The sequence below is a fragment of the Triticum dicoccoides genome, chromosome 7B, assembly GCF_002162155.2.
Source record: "Triticum dicoccoides isolate Atlit2015 ecotype Zavitan chromosome 7B, WEW_v2.0, whole genome shotgun sequence".
NCBI classification, from domain to species: Eukaryota; Viridiplantae; Streptophyta; class Magnoliopsida; order Poales; family Poaceae; genus Triticum; species Triticum dicoccoides.
In genome coordinates this window covers 254,212,905-254,229,989 of record NC_041393.1, presented here as the reverse complement: position 1 = coordinate 254,229,989, position 17,085 = coordinate 254,212,905, and the positions used below count along the sequence as shown (strand labels likewise).

The 17,085-nt window shown below is 46.4% G+C and overlaps 1 protein-coding gene and 1 pseudogene across 1 annotated transcript; both read left to right on the top strand.

The window, feature by feature from the left end:
- Window positions 1-6,015: 6,015 nt before the first annotated feature.
- Window positions 6,016-7,853, top strand: LOC119336487 (annotated as a pseudogene).
- Window positions 7,854-9,404: 1,551 nt separating this feature from the next.
- LOC119336488 (RHOMBOID-like protein 3) lies at window positions 9,405-14,947 on the top strand. Its single transcript, XM_037608532.1, has 5 exons — window positions 9,405-9,884; window positions 12,112-12,275; window positions 13,797-13,963; window positions 14,139-14,386; window positions 14,514-14,947. The coding sequence occupies exons 1-5, from the start codon at window positions 9,589-9,591 to the stop codon at window positions 14,623-14,625; spliced, it is 987 nt and encodes a 328-aa protein (XP_037464429.1). The 5' UTR covers window positions 9,405-9,588; the 3' UTR covers window positions 14,626-14,947.
- Window positions 14,948-17,085: the final 2,138 nt, after the last annotated feature.

The window sequence follows — 17,085 nt, the reverse complement described above, 5'->3', positions numbered from 1 at the left end:
TGGTGTAGTATTTGTGGCAAGGCCACCATTCATATTATTTTTATACGTGTCACTCTTGATCATTGCACATTCCGGTACACCGCCGGAGGCATTCATATAGAGTCATATTTTGTTCTAGAATCAAGTTGTAATTCTTGAGTTGTAAGTCAATAAAATTGTGATGATAATCATTATTAGAGCATTGTGCCATGTGAGTAAAGGATGATGGAAGCTATGATTCCCTCACAAGTTGGGACGAGTCTCCGGTATTTACAAAAAAAATAAAAGAGGCCAAAAGAAGCCCAAACAAAAAAACAAAAAAGAGAAAAAAAATGAGAGAAAAGAGAGAAGGGACAATGTTACTATCCTTTTTCCACACTTGTGCTTCAAAGTAGCACCATGATCTTCATGATAGAGAGTCTCCTATTTTATCACTTTCATATACTAGTGGGAATTTTTATTATAGAACTTGGCTTATATATTTCAATGATGGGCTTCCTCAAATTGCCCAAGGTCTTCGTGAGCAAGCAAGTTGGATGCATACAAACTTGGTTTCTTTTTGAGCTTTCATACACTTATAGCTCTAGTGCATCTGTTGCATGTCAATCCCTACTCAGTCACATTGATATCTATTGCTCAGCATATCCATAGCCCGCTAATACGCCTAGTTGATGTGAGACCTTTTCTCCTTTTTGTCTTCTCCACAAGCACCACATTCTATTCCACCTATAGTGCTATATTCATGGCTCACGCTCATGTATTGCGTGAAAGTTAAAAAAGTTTGAGAATATCAAAAGTATGAAACAATTTCTTGGCTTGTCATTGGGGTTGTGCATGATTTAATACTTTGTGTGATAAAGATGGAGCATAGCCAGACTATATGATTTTGTAGGGATAACTTTCTTTGGCCATGTTATTTTGAGAAGACATGATTGCTTTATTAGTATGCTTGAAGTATTATTGTTTTTATGTCAATATTAAACTTTTGTTTTGAATCTTATGGATGTAGATATTCATGTCACGATAAAGAAGATTACATGGATAATATGTTAGGTAGCATTCCACATTAAAAATTCTGTTTTTATCATTTACCTACTCGAGAACGAGTAGGAATTAAGCTTGGGGATGCTTGATACGTCTCCAACGTATCTATAATTTTTGATCTTTCCATGCTATTATATTGTTTGTTTTGGATCTTTTATATACATTAATATGCTATTTTATATTATTTTTGGGACTAGCCTATTAACCTATAGCCCAGTGCTTGTTTCTATTTTTTTCCTTGTTTTTGAGTTTTACAGAAAAGGAATATCAAACGGAGTCCAAACGGAATAAAACTTTCACGATGATTTTTCTTGGACCAGAAGACAACCATAAGACTTGGGGAGAGGGCCAGAGGAGTCCCGAGGGAACCACAAGCCCTATTTTTCTTGGACCAGAAGACAACCATAAGACTTGGGGAGAGGGCCAGAGGAGTCCCGAGGGAACCACAAGCCCTCAGGGCGCGCCCTAGGGGGTGCCCCTGGCTTGTGGGCCCCTCGGGAGTCCACCAACCTCATTCTCACTCTATAAATCCTAAAATATTCCCAAACCACCAGAAGCGTTCACCAAAATACTTTTCCATCGCCGCAAGCCTCTGTTCCCGCGAGATCCCATCTTGGGGCTTTTCCGACACCCTGCCGGAGGGGGATTCAATCACGGAAGGATTCTACATCAACCCTATTGCCCTTCCGATGAAGCGTGAGTGGTTTACCATAGACCTACGGGTCCATAGCTAGTAGCTAGATGGCTTCTTCTCTCTCTTTGATCTTCAATACAATGTTCTCCTTGGTATTCTTGGAGTTCTATCCGATGTAGTATTCTTTTGTGGTGTGTTTGTCGAGATCCGAGGAATTGTGGATTTATGATCAGATTATATATGAATATTATTTGAGTCTCTTCTGAATTCTTAAATGCATGATTTGATATCTTTGTATTTCTCTTCGAATTATCAGTTTGGTTTGGCCAACTAGATTGGTTCTTCTTGCAATGGGAGAGGTGCTTAGTTTTGGGTTCAATCTTGCGGTGTCCTCACCCAGTGACAAAGTAGGGGTAGCGAGGCACGTATTGTATTGTTGCCATCAAGGATAAAAAGATGGGGTCTTCATCATATTGCTTGAGTTTATCCCTCTACATTATTTCATCTTACTTAAGGCGTTACTCCGTTCTTATGAACTTAATACTCTAGATGCATGCTAGATAGTGGTCGATGTGTGGAGTAATAGTAGTAGATGCAGGCAGGAGTCGGTCTACTTGACACGGACTTGATGCCTATATTCATAATCATTGCCTTGGATATCGTCGTAACCTTGGCTTTCTTATCAATTACTCGACAGTAATTTGTTCACCCACCATATGTTTTCTTTCAAGAGAGAGGACTCTAGTGAAACCTATGGTCCCCAGGTCTTCCATCATATATTTTCAGATCTATAAAACCAAAAACCCAAAAATACCTTGCTGCAATTTATTCACTTTCATTTTGTTTTACGTTTTAGTAATCTTTTATATCCATCTCTATCAGATCTCATCCTTGCAAGTGACCATGAAGATACCCCTTTATCGCGTTGGGTGCAAGTGTTTGATTGTTTGTGCAGGTGCATAGATTGGAGAGTTGCTTGTACCTCCTACTGGATTGATACCTTGGTTCTCAAACTGAGGGAAATACTTATCTCTATTTTGCTGCATCACCCTTTCTCTTCAAGGAAAAAACCAACGCAAGCTCAAGAAGTAGCAGTACACAATCAACAATACAATCAAAGCAGGATGTAGGGTATTACCTCTTCGAGAGGGCCCAAACCTGGGTAAATATTGTCTCCTTCATCCCCTATTACTCATGGATCGGAGATTCACAACTCGAGACCCCTACCCGAGGTCTGGCGGTTTTAGTACCGGCAGTCATGTATTGCTGGTTGAAGTTGAATGGGCAACCGAAGTGGAACCTTTTCATAGCCAAGACAGCCACCCGAGTCAACGAGGAAGAAACTGGTGACCCTACCGACCCAACCCAAGAACCGCCGAAGAAGGTTAGAAGATTTTTACGGGGAAAGAAGAGGGAGGAGGACAGCGCAAAGCGAGAAGGTGCGGTGGCCAAGCTGAAAGAGAGGTTCGAGGACATCTTGTCGAAGGAGGCATGCGTGAATCTCGGACCTCAAGGAGGAGAAAAAGGTGAAGAGGTTCAAATTGTTGATGGAGGCGACGGACAAGAAACTCGAACTCGAAGAGAGGAGGACCATGATCGAAAAGTGGAAGGTCATGCTCGAGCAAAACAAGGTGAAGATCACCACCAATGCGGAGGATGCCAAAATGTTGACCTTGAATGTGGACTCTTTGGATGCCGACGCAAAAATAATTGTGCAATCCGTCCGCTACCAGATGATACAACGGTAGAAAGATCAGTTGGCGGCGGTGGACAATGAGGACGCAACAGAGGCAGACGCAGAGGCTGCCTACGCGGCGGCGGCGACACCTTGATTGGGCAGCAGATGTCAGGGATTGTAGTTCTGATAGGGCAGAAAATTGCACGGACTAACGAACTGATGTTCCTTTGAATTCGGTCATGTAAAAACTAAGCATACTTACCTCTTTTTGGTTGTGATCAGGCATGCAATCTGGCACTGGTGTGATCTGGCGTGCTGTGTGGATCGCACTAGATTTAAATTTGAAATTGGCCTTTACTGACGGACATGTATAGGATAATATTGGATGGCCGTTTTTCGCATCCGTATGGATAGGTCCCTCCTCTCCACGGGCGGATGCGAGAAAAAATTTATGGGTAGATTGCCGTCCCCTATTCTCTTGGTGTGAATCCTTGGAGTGGTAAAATCTCCTTCCTTTTTTTACTCCAAAAAACGGTTGTTGATCGGACTTCTATAATACCTCCGTGCTTTTTTTTTAGTCCAATGAAAATTGCTTAGGCGGGAAATCACTTTGCATTCATTTTCTAACAAAACGTTTTTATGAGGTCGTGACAGCGGCTTCTTTCGCACGAGTGTTGCTGCTTATAGCTTCAGATACAAAAAAATGGTGTAGTGAACTTGTGATGGCGATGCTGGCCATTGGACATAGACTTGTTTCATGTTATCTCCGTGACGAGTGATATCTAGTCGCGTGTTTAAGTAAGGGTAGATCCTCGACCTCTGCATCGATAATCCATATTCGGTCGTATGATACATCTTGGATTCTTGAGATGGCTCAAGCTAATATACACCCTGCCCGCTTTTGTTGAACACACGGGAAATGAAGCAGCGTACAGCTAGACCACTGCATCTCAGAAGGTACACATTCAAAGAGATTGTTCGATCTCCTGCTTGCTTGTCTCGTTAATTCCTTACACATCTTCTCTTGTATAGCCCCCGGCCCCTGCGCCGGCCCATCCGGGCGTCTCGGGGGCGAAACCCTAGATCACTGCAGAGCTCCCCCTTTCTGTCTCCTTCCCCCTCGCCGCCGCTTGAGGCCGCCACCGGGCAAGCCCGGGGCGCCGCTGAGGAAGGTGGCGGCGGGGCATCTGTTGCTATGCTTTCTCGCAGGGGCGCGGTAGGATCTGGGCGGCCGCCTCGGTCGGAGTGGCGCCACCGGCTCTGTGGTGAGTGGTGGTGCGAGCATGGTGGTGGCGTCCTTGGTCGTGAGGACGGCGGGGATCCGGTGGACATGGACCTTGTGCGGTCCCCGCGGCTGGTGGCACCAGATCTGGCGGCCCCTTCCATCTCCGACGCGATGCGATCCCACCCCTTCAGGCCTAGGTCGCGGTCTTCTTCTTCGGTCGTCGGTCTCGTGTTGTGGGTGGGGTGGTGGTGTGGAGCCGGACCAGGAGAAATCCATGGCCGACCATGGCTGACCGCAACGGGTGGCGGCACCTGAGGGCACCGTTCTTCCTCCTTGGAGGCGTTTGTCAGGTCTGCCTTCCTCCACCCACCATCCTCTAGCCTCCCGGGTGAAACCTCTAACCCCGGTGGGCGGCGGCGGCACTCTCGGCGTCGTTCTCCTTCTTGAAGGTGTCGCCTTTGAGAGCTGTTTGGTTGGTGTGCGCTGTTGGGGTGCATCCGGTAGCGGCAATGGTGTATCCTCTTTGTCTAAGCTTGGTGTTATCCCCTCCTTTGCGATTGGGCCATGGGTAATTCTGCTTGAGGGAAGCTTTGGTGGCTCGTCGGGAGTGCGTTGATCCTCTCTATGTGGCCATCCTCTGGCGGCAACCATTCTTGTTCTAGGTGGAACATTCTATCTTCCGACGGTGTGGTGCCTATCGAGCCAGGCGAGGAGGTTGTGGCCTTCTTCGGAGATGGAATTGGATGGTTGTGCCGTGCCGGGGTCCGTAGTTGTTTGGTGACCACACTCCCTGTTGATGCCGGTCATCCCCTTCTCCTCTATCCCAGCATGGTCCTAGTTCCCTGGTGCTTCGTTCTCGGAGGAGGGCCTCGATGTCTTCAGTTGCATGCTTCTTTGATTTATCCTCTAGCTTGTAGCATTTGAGGCTAGTTAGCTGCTTTCCAACGCCTATGTATCTTACCGTGTTGTATGTCCTTTTTTCGGTCTGTATTCTTGGCCTGTTGATGGCTTTGTTAATGCAAAGTCGGGCTAGGCTCGAGCCCCATCTCTGGCTCAGCTGATGTCTTTTCTCTAAAAATGTTCTTTTGTGTATGGGGCTACGGGCCAACAAGGGTTCCTCACTTCCATCTTAATGAAATTTTGCCCTAGTTCCTCCTAGGACCAACTGGTTTTTTAGCCTCCTGGCCCAATGGGCAATGGCAAATGCGTCCTATTTCCAGTTAGGCCATGAGTTGGAAACTCCCCTCCTACCTAACAACGAAAGTTAAGGGAGGGAACTTCCCCCTTTAACCTCATTTATTTTTCTTGCCTAAACATTTGTTAAAGGGGATTGAATACTCGGTGCCTTCTTTAGCCACTAAGCATTTTGCAGAAGAAACGAATAGATTTATGTTGGAGAGGAGTTACAAGTAGCACCAAATAATAATAAAAGCGCTCAATCGCGCTCATCTTTCATTTTGGAGGAGGTTACGTTTATATTTGCACGAAGTCTTCAATTTTTGGAACAGCGACGCTGATGTATGTAACGGTGTCCATATAAGATAGTACGAAGATCCGTTCTGACATTACGCGGTTCTCAAGTCTGAACTTCCAGTTCTGACAGCCATGGCTACAGTCCTCAAGGTCCCCTTAATCCTGTACCTGCTTGCAGTGCTTGCCGGCCGCCATGTTCACTGCAAGAGCAATGGGGCCGCCGCCGGCCTTTATGACGTTACAGAGTATGGAGCGGCGCCGAGCAGCGAAGACAACAAAGACGTGAGTGCGTTGCTGCAGATTGGACTCGCTGCTTCCTGTGTTTTCCGTTCGTTTCTGAACCCATGTGTCGTGTTCCCGTGTCACCACTCACCACCACTGACTTTCCAGGCATTCTTGGCGGCATGGCGCGCCGCGTGCAGCTCCACGACCCGCAACGCGACGCTGCTGATCCCCGAGGGCACCTTCGCCGTCGGCGCCGTGGAGTTCTCGGGCCCGTGCAAGAGCGGTGACGCGCCCGTCGTGGTGATCGACGGCGTGCTCCGGCCGTGCACGGGTGGATGCCACCTAACGGATGATGACTGGATCCGTTCAGCGCCCTGAGCAACCTCCTCATCACCGGCGCCGGTACCCTAGACGGCCAGGGCGGCGCTCGGACTAACAAGGCCAGAACGACGGTGATCACGCCGGCCGCCAATACTGAATCGATCAAATTCGTGTCATTTCCTTTTTACTGAACGAGACGGCGAGGTGATTTTGCCCGCCATTGCGCAGACTCTGGAGTTGGACGGCGTGACGAACTCGACCGTGAGGGGCCTGCGGTTCGTGGACAGCCGGGGCTTCCACGTGAGCTTCCACCGCAGCAGCCGCGTGGCGGCGGAGGGCCTCCGCATCCACGCCCCCGCGTCCAGCCGGAACACGGACGGCATCCACGTCGGCTGCTCGAGCCACGTCCGCATCACCGACTCGGTCATCGGCACGGGCGACGACTGCGTGTCCGTCGGCCCCGGCTCCTCGGACGTGGTCGTCACCGGCATCGTCTGTGGCCCGGGCCACGGCATCAGCGTGGGCAGCCTGGGGAGGGAGGAGCGGGAGGAGGACGTGCGCGGGCTGGTGATCCGGAACTGCACCGTGCGCGGCACCACCAACGGGGTGCGCATCAAGACGTGGCCCGGCTCGCCGCCGGGTCGGGCCTCCAACATCACCTTCGAGGACATCATCATGGCCGACGTGTCCAACCCCATCCTCATCGACCAGCGGTACTGCCCCCACGGCCGTTGCTCCGACGTCGACAAGCCTTCGCGGGTGCAGATCAGCGACGTGACCTTCAGGAGGATCGAGGGGACGTCGAGCAGCAAGGTGGCGGTGCAGCTGCGGTGCAGCGAGGAGCAGCCGTGCAGCGGGGTGCGCCTGGACGGCATCAAGGGACGCCCGCCTTGGAGGCGCAGGCGCCCAGCCTGTGGGTTCAAGAAGCTCACGTGCTGCCATCAGACGCTGAATAACCAACCATTCTCAAAAATGAGACCAACCCAAGGGCTAACCTTCGTTGGCTTTTCTTTATAGAAGAAACTCCGTGAGCACCACGCATCCGTGCCGGGACTCGAACTTGGGTGGGCTGGCAGCAACCTCAGCTGCCCAGCCAACAGGTCGACGCCCTGTCCTCAATAACCAACCATTCTCTACCGACAAGAGAAGAGTTCACACGGTTTTACGCTTGCAGGCGTCGAGCACTGTAGGGGCGCTTTTTTTTCTGGACTACACGTTAGTACGGAGGACCTATCGGGTTTGCTTGAGTATTGCTTGATTTTGGTTTAAAGTTTGACGATGAATTTTTGCAGGTTAATTTCGAGTTGAAATTTTGCATACAAGCAGTATAATTTCATTTTTTGGGGGGAATTTCAGAAATCAAGCAGTACCAACTGGCTGAAAAGATCACGGCCATGAATTCCTTGTGGTACAGCACGACAAATAAGCTTCGGCGTGTTAAAAAAGACAAATAAGCTTGGGGACCAACAGGAGGAGATTGCGATAGAGAACCGGCTGCATGCCAGGGCAACCTGTAGCTGTAGCGACACTGCACCAGTCATGTGCATGGTTCCGCGGTTCCGGTCGATCGGCCATCGACGGCGCTCGCTGGAAGCACAAAGACGCGCGAACCGCCGAATCCGTCGGTGCACATATGCCACCACCCGGATGCGATTCGACTCAACGGCCACCGGAGGACACAAGCTCACTTTCATCAATAGCTAAGAGCATCTTCAACAGGTGGACAAAAATTTCACGTCCTAAAATAGTTTTAGCGCGTCATTGTAGCATTTTTAGTGCGCCGGACTCAACATTGCTTTAGCAAAAGCCCAAAAATGAGTGCAAAAAAAATTACAGTGTAAATTGTGAAGCGCGTCCAATCCGAAGCCCAAAATATACTGCACACGATAGCGTTTTTCAGCGCGCGCTCAAAAACTTTTAGCGCTACAGCTTCTGCTGGAGCTGTTCGGCGCCTCAAAAAACGATTTTTTAGTGCGCGGAGCTCTTTTTGAACACCTGTTGGAGATGCTCTAACAACATTCGCGTCGACCATGCCATGAACGCTGTAAATAAAGCTACAGAATCCAAGGGGCAAGGAGCAACTTTTTCTCGATCAAGTAGCGGGAGCTCAGCATCCTCGTCAAATCTCTGCTGTTTATTGCTTATTAAAGAAAATAGCCAACCTAGTTAGATCTCAAGACTTGATTATTAGTTAGGAGTACACGGCAGAGTTCTCATTTCAGGACGACGAACCATGAAACTGAATCACAATGCCAGATCGGCGAAAAGAGGTTGGTGTAAGTACGGTTGGCTGCAGCTGACGCCGAAGAGAGCTGCTAGCGGACGTGTGTATGTGCGTGTGTAGATAGTGGCATTAATGCTGACTTATTCTTACGCATGTTCTGTTCTCTATGTGAGTTAGTTGAGCTCTGTACCTACAGATACGTGTAAGCATTGTAATCAATGAAAGCAAGTGTTGCACAAAACCTCCCTCTCCTATCCTCGCTCTGGTTCTGACAAGAGCAAATGTGCAAAACGTGAGCTGAGGATGCGTGCCGTTTTGCGCATCCTGTATTACGAACGTCACACATGTTGATGCGTATTCGATTAGAAAGATTGCGTACCGTCCAGTTCAAATCAGCTCTCTGCTGTTGCCCCCCAAGGATAAGCATTAGCTGGTTAACCGTCCAGTTTACAGTAGCTTGCTAGCTAACCAATCCTTAACCCGAGACTGTCGCCGGCACGCCCGCGCCACGGCCCACGGTCCCGACGCGCCACACTGACTGTCGGCGCGGCGGCCACCTCACCTCACCTCACTCTCCATCATTTATCCCCCCTCCTCGCTTCCAAGCCAAGCCGCGCGCGACGCCAACCACCTTCCACTACTCCTACACTCCCACACACTACAGCTCGCACGTCGCCGCTTCCCCTCCCCCGCCCGCGGCCGCTGCTATAACTACAGGCCACGGAGCGCCAGCGAGGGGGCCAAGGCCAACCCTAGCTAGCTAGACTTCGCGCGCGTTAGGGGCCATGGCGAGCGGCAGCGGCAGCGGCGAGGGGAAGGCGGGCCGCGCCGGCGCGGGGTACCAGCAGTACGCCTCGTACGGCACCGGCACCGGCTACGACGAGCGCCAGTGGTGGCCGTGGCTCGTGCCCACCGTGCTCGGCGCCTGCGTCTCGGTCTTCGCCGTCGAGATGTACCTCAACGACTGCCCCCGCCACGGGATGTACCTCGGTGGCGACGCGTCCTGCGTCGCCGGATTCCTCCGCCAGTTCTCCTTCCAGCCGCTGCGCGAGAACCCGCTCCTCGGCCCCTCTTCGGCCACGTACGTCTCACACTCATGCTTCATAGCATTCAGGCTCTTACAGTTCAATTTTGAAATCAAAAGTGGGGAATTTTGTGAGTGGAGTGGTTGCAGCACAAGTTGGGGGTTTCTGCTGGGTTTACTGTGGGATTCCAGTTTGGCGAGATTTCTGTGTCACCGCTAGTCAAAGTTAGAGGTGCACTCATCGCAATTTTTAGCTGCTAGTCTGGAAATGGGGGAGATCGGGCAATGTTGACTAATTAGATCTGCATTACTACTGCTAAACTGGCGATTAAACACCATCATCTTTTGTAAGTTTTTTTTAAACGTAATCTTTTGCAAACTATTTCCAGTGAAGCAATTTGATTTAGTTGTGGTGCAATGCAAAATACCTGGAACAATTCGATTTTACAAAGGTATCTTTTATTTATTTGTTTGACGGAAAACAGTAATCCCTCTGTTCACTTTTATAAGACCTTGTAGACAATTCAGACATCACCCAAAACAGGGCAATGTTGGCTGTCTGAAATGTCTTATAAAAGTGAACGGAGGGAGTAGCTGATTTAACTAGTACTTCAAATTATGTTAAACAAAAAAGAATATGGTACACAGAGTTAGCAAGGTATCTTTATCAGCATTCGTTTTCTCGTGGATACGCCACTTACTGGCAAACTAAATTATAGTTATGATATCCCTCAAAATAATCATATCTATGGTAGGTACACTGCCATATGTATGTTGACCACATTGACTTTCATATTTATATTGCCTCCTGCAATCTAAGATAGTGTTTGGTGGGGACTTCTTTTCTTCTCTCATTGAACTGGAATAAAAAATGTTGTTTTATCTGTTGCATTTATTAATTCCATCACATGTGGCCTGCTCAAATGCGCGGGAAATGACTATACCCAATTTATTTGTTGCATTCGTATACACATATGTTATGTTACTTACATGAACGTCAGATCAACTGGCATATCTCTCTTTTTCTGTTGTACTGTGCTTCCATTATATATACAAATATCATGGTGTCCTGCGCAAACTAGTAAATGTCTTTAATCATCTTTAATGTTTGGAACTCGCATAAGTATGCACTAATATGCTACTTATAACAAATTAGACCGTGATCAGAAGTATTGTTTATGTGTGAGTTTAATTGATCGTTTATACATACTTATATGGCTAGTTATTATTTGCACATGCACATAATATTATATCAGTATGTGGAATAATTTTTTTATTGCAATCCATTCGATCGTTAATTTATAGTATGTGATATTACCTGGAGTTGAGATTTTTATCATCAATAGTTGAAATTATATTATCATATAAACCTATTTTTTAGATTGACAAAATTTACACTGTTAGCATACTATTTACTGCCCAGGTTACCAATTTGTAATTTTTGGTACACAAAGCATATGGTCATATTTTGCACCAAAATTTGCAATTTGACATGTCATACTAAGATGAAGTTTCATGTGTTTTCTCAAAAGATTCACAACTTCTTTTGAGTAGATGCTCTCATGACCTTTCATCTCAAGTCCATTGCTGCCCAAAAGTTTGCACTTATTTCCTTCAAGTCGGTTCAGTAACATGTTTAAGATTTCAATGACACTCAATCAATCGCAATGCATTTTGTATTCTTGCTGTCTAAAAAGAAGTGGAATGCATCTTACTCCAAAATCCAACTCAAGTGTTATCTCTAGTTTCTTTTCTTCCTTGCTTTGTCTAACCCGACATCCTATCAAATTCCAACAAGTGCACGCTTTTTTAATTCCGTTTAGGATATGCACACTGCTTTTAGTTTTGTTTAGGGTATGCACACCGTTTTCATTTTTTCTGTGAGTACATGATCTCGGGCACACACAAATTGCTTGCACACCTAATTCTTCACGTCCTGGACAATGATAAAAGGCCCACGGTCCATCAAGCGGTAATTTTGTATGTGCCACCATGTTTAAAAAGTGCAAGTCCACATAATCTAAGTGCAATTATGAAGATCTAGTGGTTATGTTACAATATTCTATTGGATAAATGGATGGATGATTTTCTTATTGGTGAGAATTTCAGAAATATTTTTTTTCTGTTGTATTGTACTTTTAATATATTATACTAATTGATAGATAGCCTGGCATTCGGAATCAGGGATACATTGGTTAGGATTGGCATGGTATAGTTTTGTTCGTCTTGAAAATGTTGGAAATAAAGGGACATGTCCTAAAGAAGTGCATACCCCATTTTGCAGTTTAGAGAAGATGGGAGCTCTTGACTGGGCCAAAGTTGTTCATCAACACCAATGGTGGCGCCTATTCAGCTGTATCTGGCTCCATGCTGGCCTAATTCACTTGATTGTCAACATGATGAGCTTGCTATTCATAGGAATTCGCCTTGAACAGCAATTTGGCTTTGGTAAGCTTCACTGAAGTACTGAATTGGTTCATTTTTCCATTTTCTCCGCATGTCAATCTTTCTTAATTGAGATACCTTGGTTGACTGTTATCTGCTTCTAACACTAGTCTTATATTTCTCTCTCTGGATGTACTTCATGGTTTAAGCATTATAATTCTTTGAGCTGGTTCTGCGTTGGTACAAGTAGTACTTGTGGAAACTGATGTCAATCTGAACTAAGTAGTTCGGTATGTTTGATTTCGTGCCTCACCTTTGTGTTGGAGTCACATAGCTATGTACTATAGTTGCTAAATTATTTTTATAGAAGGGGTTTCCTTCTATTTGTATTAATACGAAACAAGGTACAGGGGTTTAACTGCCAGAACACATCAAACCGCCCAAAAGTGACCAGCAACATCACATTAGCCTTGCAGACTGCTACACAACATGCTGTTCTGAAACTAAGCTAAGCAAAACGCCTCTAAACATATTTTTTTTAGGAGGATCACCCCCGGCCTCTGCATCCGACAGATGCATACAGCCATATTATTAAAACGTTCCAACGGAGTACAAAGTCTGAAAATAGTCCAGCTCGCAAACGGAGTGAAATAAAACAAAGGTCTGAATTAAAAAAGCCACAACCGGCATAAAAACAGGATAAGATGACTAGATACCTATCCTATTAATGGGCCGTCATCCAAACCGGTTGAAGATACCCCGCGCTACCATCTCCCAACGGTTGCACCTAGTAACCAAAGGCTCCCTGGAGGCCGTACGAGTGAGTAATGACCACGTACGGATCCATGCCGTAGCTCTGAAGATGATCTGCAAGAAATTTAAAATATTTTGTCTGTTAAAGATCATATCATTCCTGCAGTTCCATATAGCCCACAATAAAGCATATATTCCTATCCGAATTTGTGCCGCAATAGCTGAGTCTACTCCAGTTAACCACGTCCTAAATAACGTTTCAATGCTGTCTGGAGGAGTAATATTGAAGGCTATATGAATGGTAACGCCTCTAAACATATATGCCCTGCCACCTCATCCTGCCGTCAATCTTGGTATAAGTTGGTGACCAGCTGCTCCAAGTGTTGAAGACGTTGGTTGCAATTTGCTCCAGTAGTCTTGGCCAGCGCCTGGGAGTTCCCTTGATAAATATCTTTAGGGAGGAGCAGTTATACCGCATTTGCATATCAAAAGGAAAAGAGTTGTGGAGATATTTACAGAGATCTGGTTCTAAGGCTTGGGGACCAAATTTCCTTATATATATATATATATATATATATATATATATTTCCCAGCATTCCTGCACAAAGGCCATTGGTTTCACAAATCTGATAGAGATTTGGCTTCCTGGTCTTTATTTGAAAACAATGAAACGGTTATCATGTCTACAAGGGTCAATGATCTTTCTAGAATTGTTTCTTTTCCTTATGTCGGCGTGTTTCATTAATGTGAATTTGCGCATAGGCTGTATTTACCTTTGTGTTACGGCTGAGTAAATTCCCGTGTACTGACTTCAGTTTTTGCACTTGCAAGTCCGCATTGGGATCATCTACCTGCTATCTGGCTTTGGTGGAAGTGTTCTGTCTGCACTGTTCTTACGTAATCACTACATCTCTGTCGGTGCCTCTGGAGCTTTGTTTGGCCTGCTTGGCTCTATGCTCTCTGAGCTTATTATGAACTGGACCATTTATTCCAACAAGGTCAGCAGAATACAGATACTAGTATAATACTTCCTCCGTATCAAAATATAAGACGTTTCTTGACGCTGTCATAGTGTCAAAAAAAAAACGTCTTATATTTTGGTATGGAGGGAGTATTTTGTTGCACTCCTGTTCAGTTGTTTCGATGCAAGTTTGAGCTGGTTTGCTCTTGCAGGCAGCAGCCATCACAACTCTTCTGTTCATAATTGCAATCAATCTGGCAATCGGGATACTACCGCATGCCGATAATTTTGCGCATATTGGTGGGTTCGTATCCGGGTTCCTTTTTGGGTTTGTGCTGCTGGCAAGGCCTCAATTTGGTTGGATGGAGCGGCATGAGTTGCCCCAGACCGATCAACCCCCAAAGTACAAGACGTACCAGTATGCTCTGTGGGGCGCGGCGCTGCTCTTGCTGCTGGTTGGGTAAGTCTCTCCACTCTATCCCAATACATGACAAACTGCTACTAGGAAGGTGTAGTCCAGATGTTCACTTTGTCGTAGCAACACTTCACTACTGGTTGAAACCTGACGAAGGTGGCTTGTGGTGCAGGTATGTGGTCGGCCTGGCGATGCTCTTCAAGGGAAAGAACGGCAACGACGGCTGCCACTGGTGCCGGTACCTGAACTGCGTGCCCTCGTCCAGGTGGAAGTGCAGCACTTAGAAGACATGGTTCGGTTCCCCCCGTTCGGCGTTTCTCCGAAATACATCCCCTCTTCGGAGAACCATTTTTATGCTTGTGTGTTTACAAATACCAACGTCAGAGGCTTGTGCCTAGGAGAGCTGAATCCCTCCTGTATCTTGATTGACGATGTAATTTGAGTTTGTACCTATTGGCCTCAGCATGATTCTGCACCGACCATACCTCTAGATTTTGCCATGGTATGCTGACCTCGCAGGCAATTCATCAAGGGAAAGGACACGTCACACGTGTGATGTGTCTGCAGTTCATCATGTGAGCAAAGGATCTATCGTGGTTTCCTTTTTTTTGAAGGAACAACCTTGTATTCCATTACAAATTTAGACTGGCCGAATCACCAGCTACAGAGTTTACAACAAACTCAGGGAAATAGCCTAGCCAAGTTTCATATTCCCCATCTCCTAATCTTACACCATGTGCTGCTAGGCTGTGAGCTGCTATATTACAAGATCTTGGACAAACACTAACATTTACATCATCAAAAAGCCACATTCAACTGAAATTTTATTTCCTGAAACACGGCACCTAAAGTCGACAAGTCATACTCCTCGCTTGAGATCGCCTGCTTCAACACCACGGAGTCTGTTTCAAATATCACACGATTACATCCCATTTGTGTAGCAGTGTTGATTGCATATAACATGGCAAGGGCTTCGGCGTGGAGAGCATTGGATACATGTTCCAGATTTCCTGCTCCTGCTGCCATAAGCTCACCACTATCATTTCTGACCGTAAAACCCCATCCACCAGACAAAGATGCTTCATGAAAAGCGCCATCAGTATTTATTTTGAGGGTCCCACTTGGGGGAGGAGACCAACATATGATAGAATCTTGTTTCTGGGTGCTGCTCTGCTTCTTAAGGTTCCTGCATTCAAACACATGGTAGTTAATAGAAGCAATTATATCATCTAGAGATTTCATCTGATCTCCGGCATTGGCCTCATTTCTCTCATGCCACCACACCCAGAACGGAATACACACCTTCATGCGATCTTCCTCGGTCAGGCGAAATATCTCATCGAACATACTTATTGGGTCATTGCTTTTCAAAAGTTTCTCTCTAATTTCTTCCATTTGGGCTAGCCACCAAAGCCTCCTCACTTTCTTGCATTTCAGAAAGCAGTGCCCCCCATCCTCATCGTATCTGTTACATACTGGACATCTAGTATCCACTTCCATACCTTTATTCCTCAGTTTCATTCTTAAAGGTGAGCTGTATGTTGCCATACGCAATAGGAAGTGCAAAATTTTGTTAGGGAGAGGTAAGGCCCATATTTTCTTCCATTCAAAATTAGTTGTTTCTCCTCTGTTTGCAGAGCTAGATGGCTGGCCATATCTTGATTCCCTTTCTGCACAATCTACTGCTACTTTGTATGCCGACTTCACGGAAAAAATCCCTTTCTTGTCGAAGTGCCAAGCCACACAGTCCTTTGTATGCTCATAAATGGGGATTTGTAGGATTATCTTAGCATCTTCTGCATTGAAAGTTTGGCACACTAGGTCTTTGTCCCAACCATTAGTTATTGGATCAATAAGTTCCGCCATCCTTGTGACTAAATTTCGTCCTTGCAGTGTGGTAACTCTTCTGGTGATGCCTCTTGGAAGCCAGGGGTCTTTCCAAATATTAATATTTCTTCCATCTCCGACTTGCCAAATTATGCCTTTCTTTAAGAGTTGTACGCCTTTTAAAATACTGCGCCATGCATAAGACATCCCATTCTTTGGCGTTGATCAATCGTGGTTTCACCCATGTGCAATAAGGTATATGCCACCGAACCGCACTAGTGCTGGGTGCTTTCAGCCTCTGCTTGACCAAGTTCGCCAGGCCCAATATGCTTTTCTTCCCTAGGTGGCACGGAATACTTCTGCAAGAAATTGGGAAGCGGTGAGTATCCTAGGTGACGCGGAGTTGTGGTTAGCTCGTCAAAGAGAAGGGGAGCTAATTTTCTTCTTCCACATGCTCTTCCTGCCGCCCCCTCACCACGCACCACGTCACCATCTTAAAATGCATCCGTCCACGAACGGTGATAGGGTAGCCGATGATCGTCCGCGTACATTTCAAGCCAGATGATTTTTATCTAAACCCAACGAAAATCTTTACATTTATGACACATTTTAACTAAACTAAGTTTTATCGGGCTCCGCCGAGGGAGGGGTGTCTGTGTGTCTTTGACTTGCTTCAATGCTTGTAAGCATTGCTAGGTGGTCTATGAATCTGGATGTAATTTTTATTATTTCTGGTGTTCGTTGTACTGCCATGATTGAAGATGAACAAACGGAAGTTTTTCCAAAAAAAAACTATAGCTGACTAGTTTTCTTTTAACCTAGCCATCATCATGGTCGCGGCGGCGACCGTTTCCCATAACATATCTTCCCGATAACCGGCCAGCTCAGTGGCCGCCGTGAGCCCCTGGAAGTGAGTC

Excerpts from the sequence above, each read along its gene's own strand:
- LOC119336488 (XM_037608532.1), top strand. The coding sequence starts at position 9,589 with ATGGCGAGCGGCAGCGGCAGCGGCGAGGGGAAGGCGGGCCGCGCCGGC. Across the intron at positions 12,276-13,796 it reads TGAACAGCAATTTGGCTTTG|TCCGCATTGGGATCATCTAC; the intron begins GTAAGCTTCACT and ends TGCACTTGCAAG. Across the intron at positions 14,387-14,513 it reads CTGCTCTTGCTGCTGGTTGG|GTATGTGGTCGGCCTGGCGA; the intron begins GTAAGTCTCTCC and ends CTTGTGGTGCAG.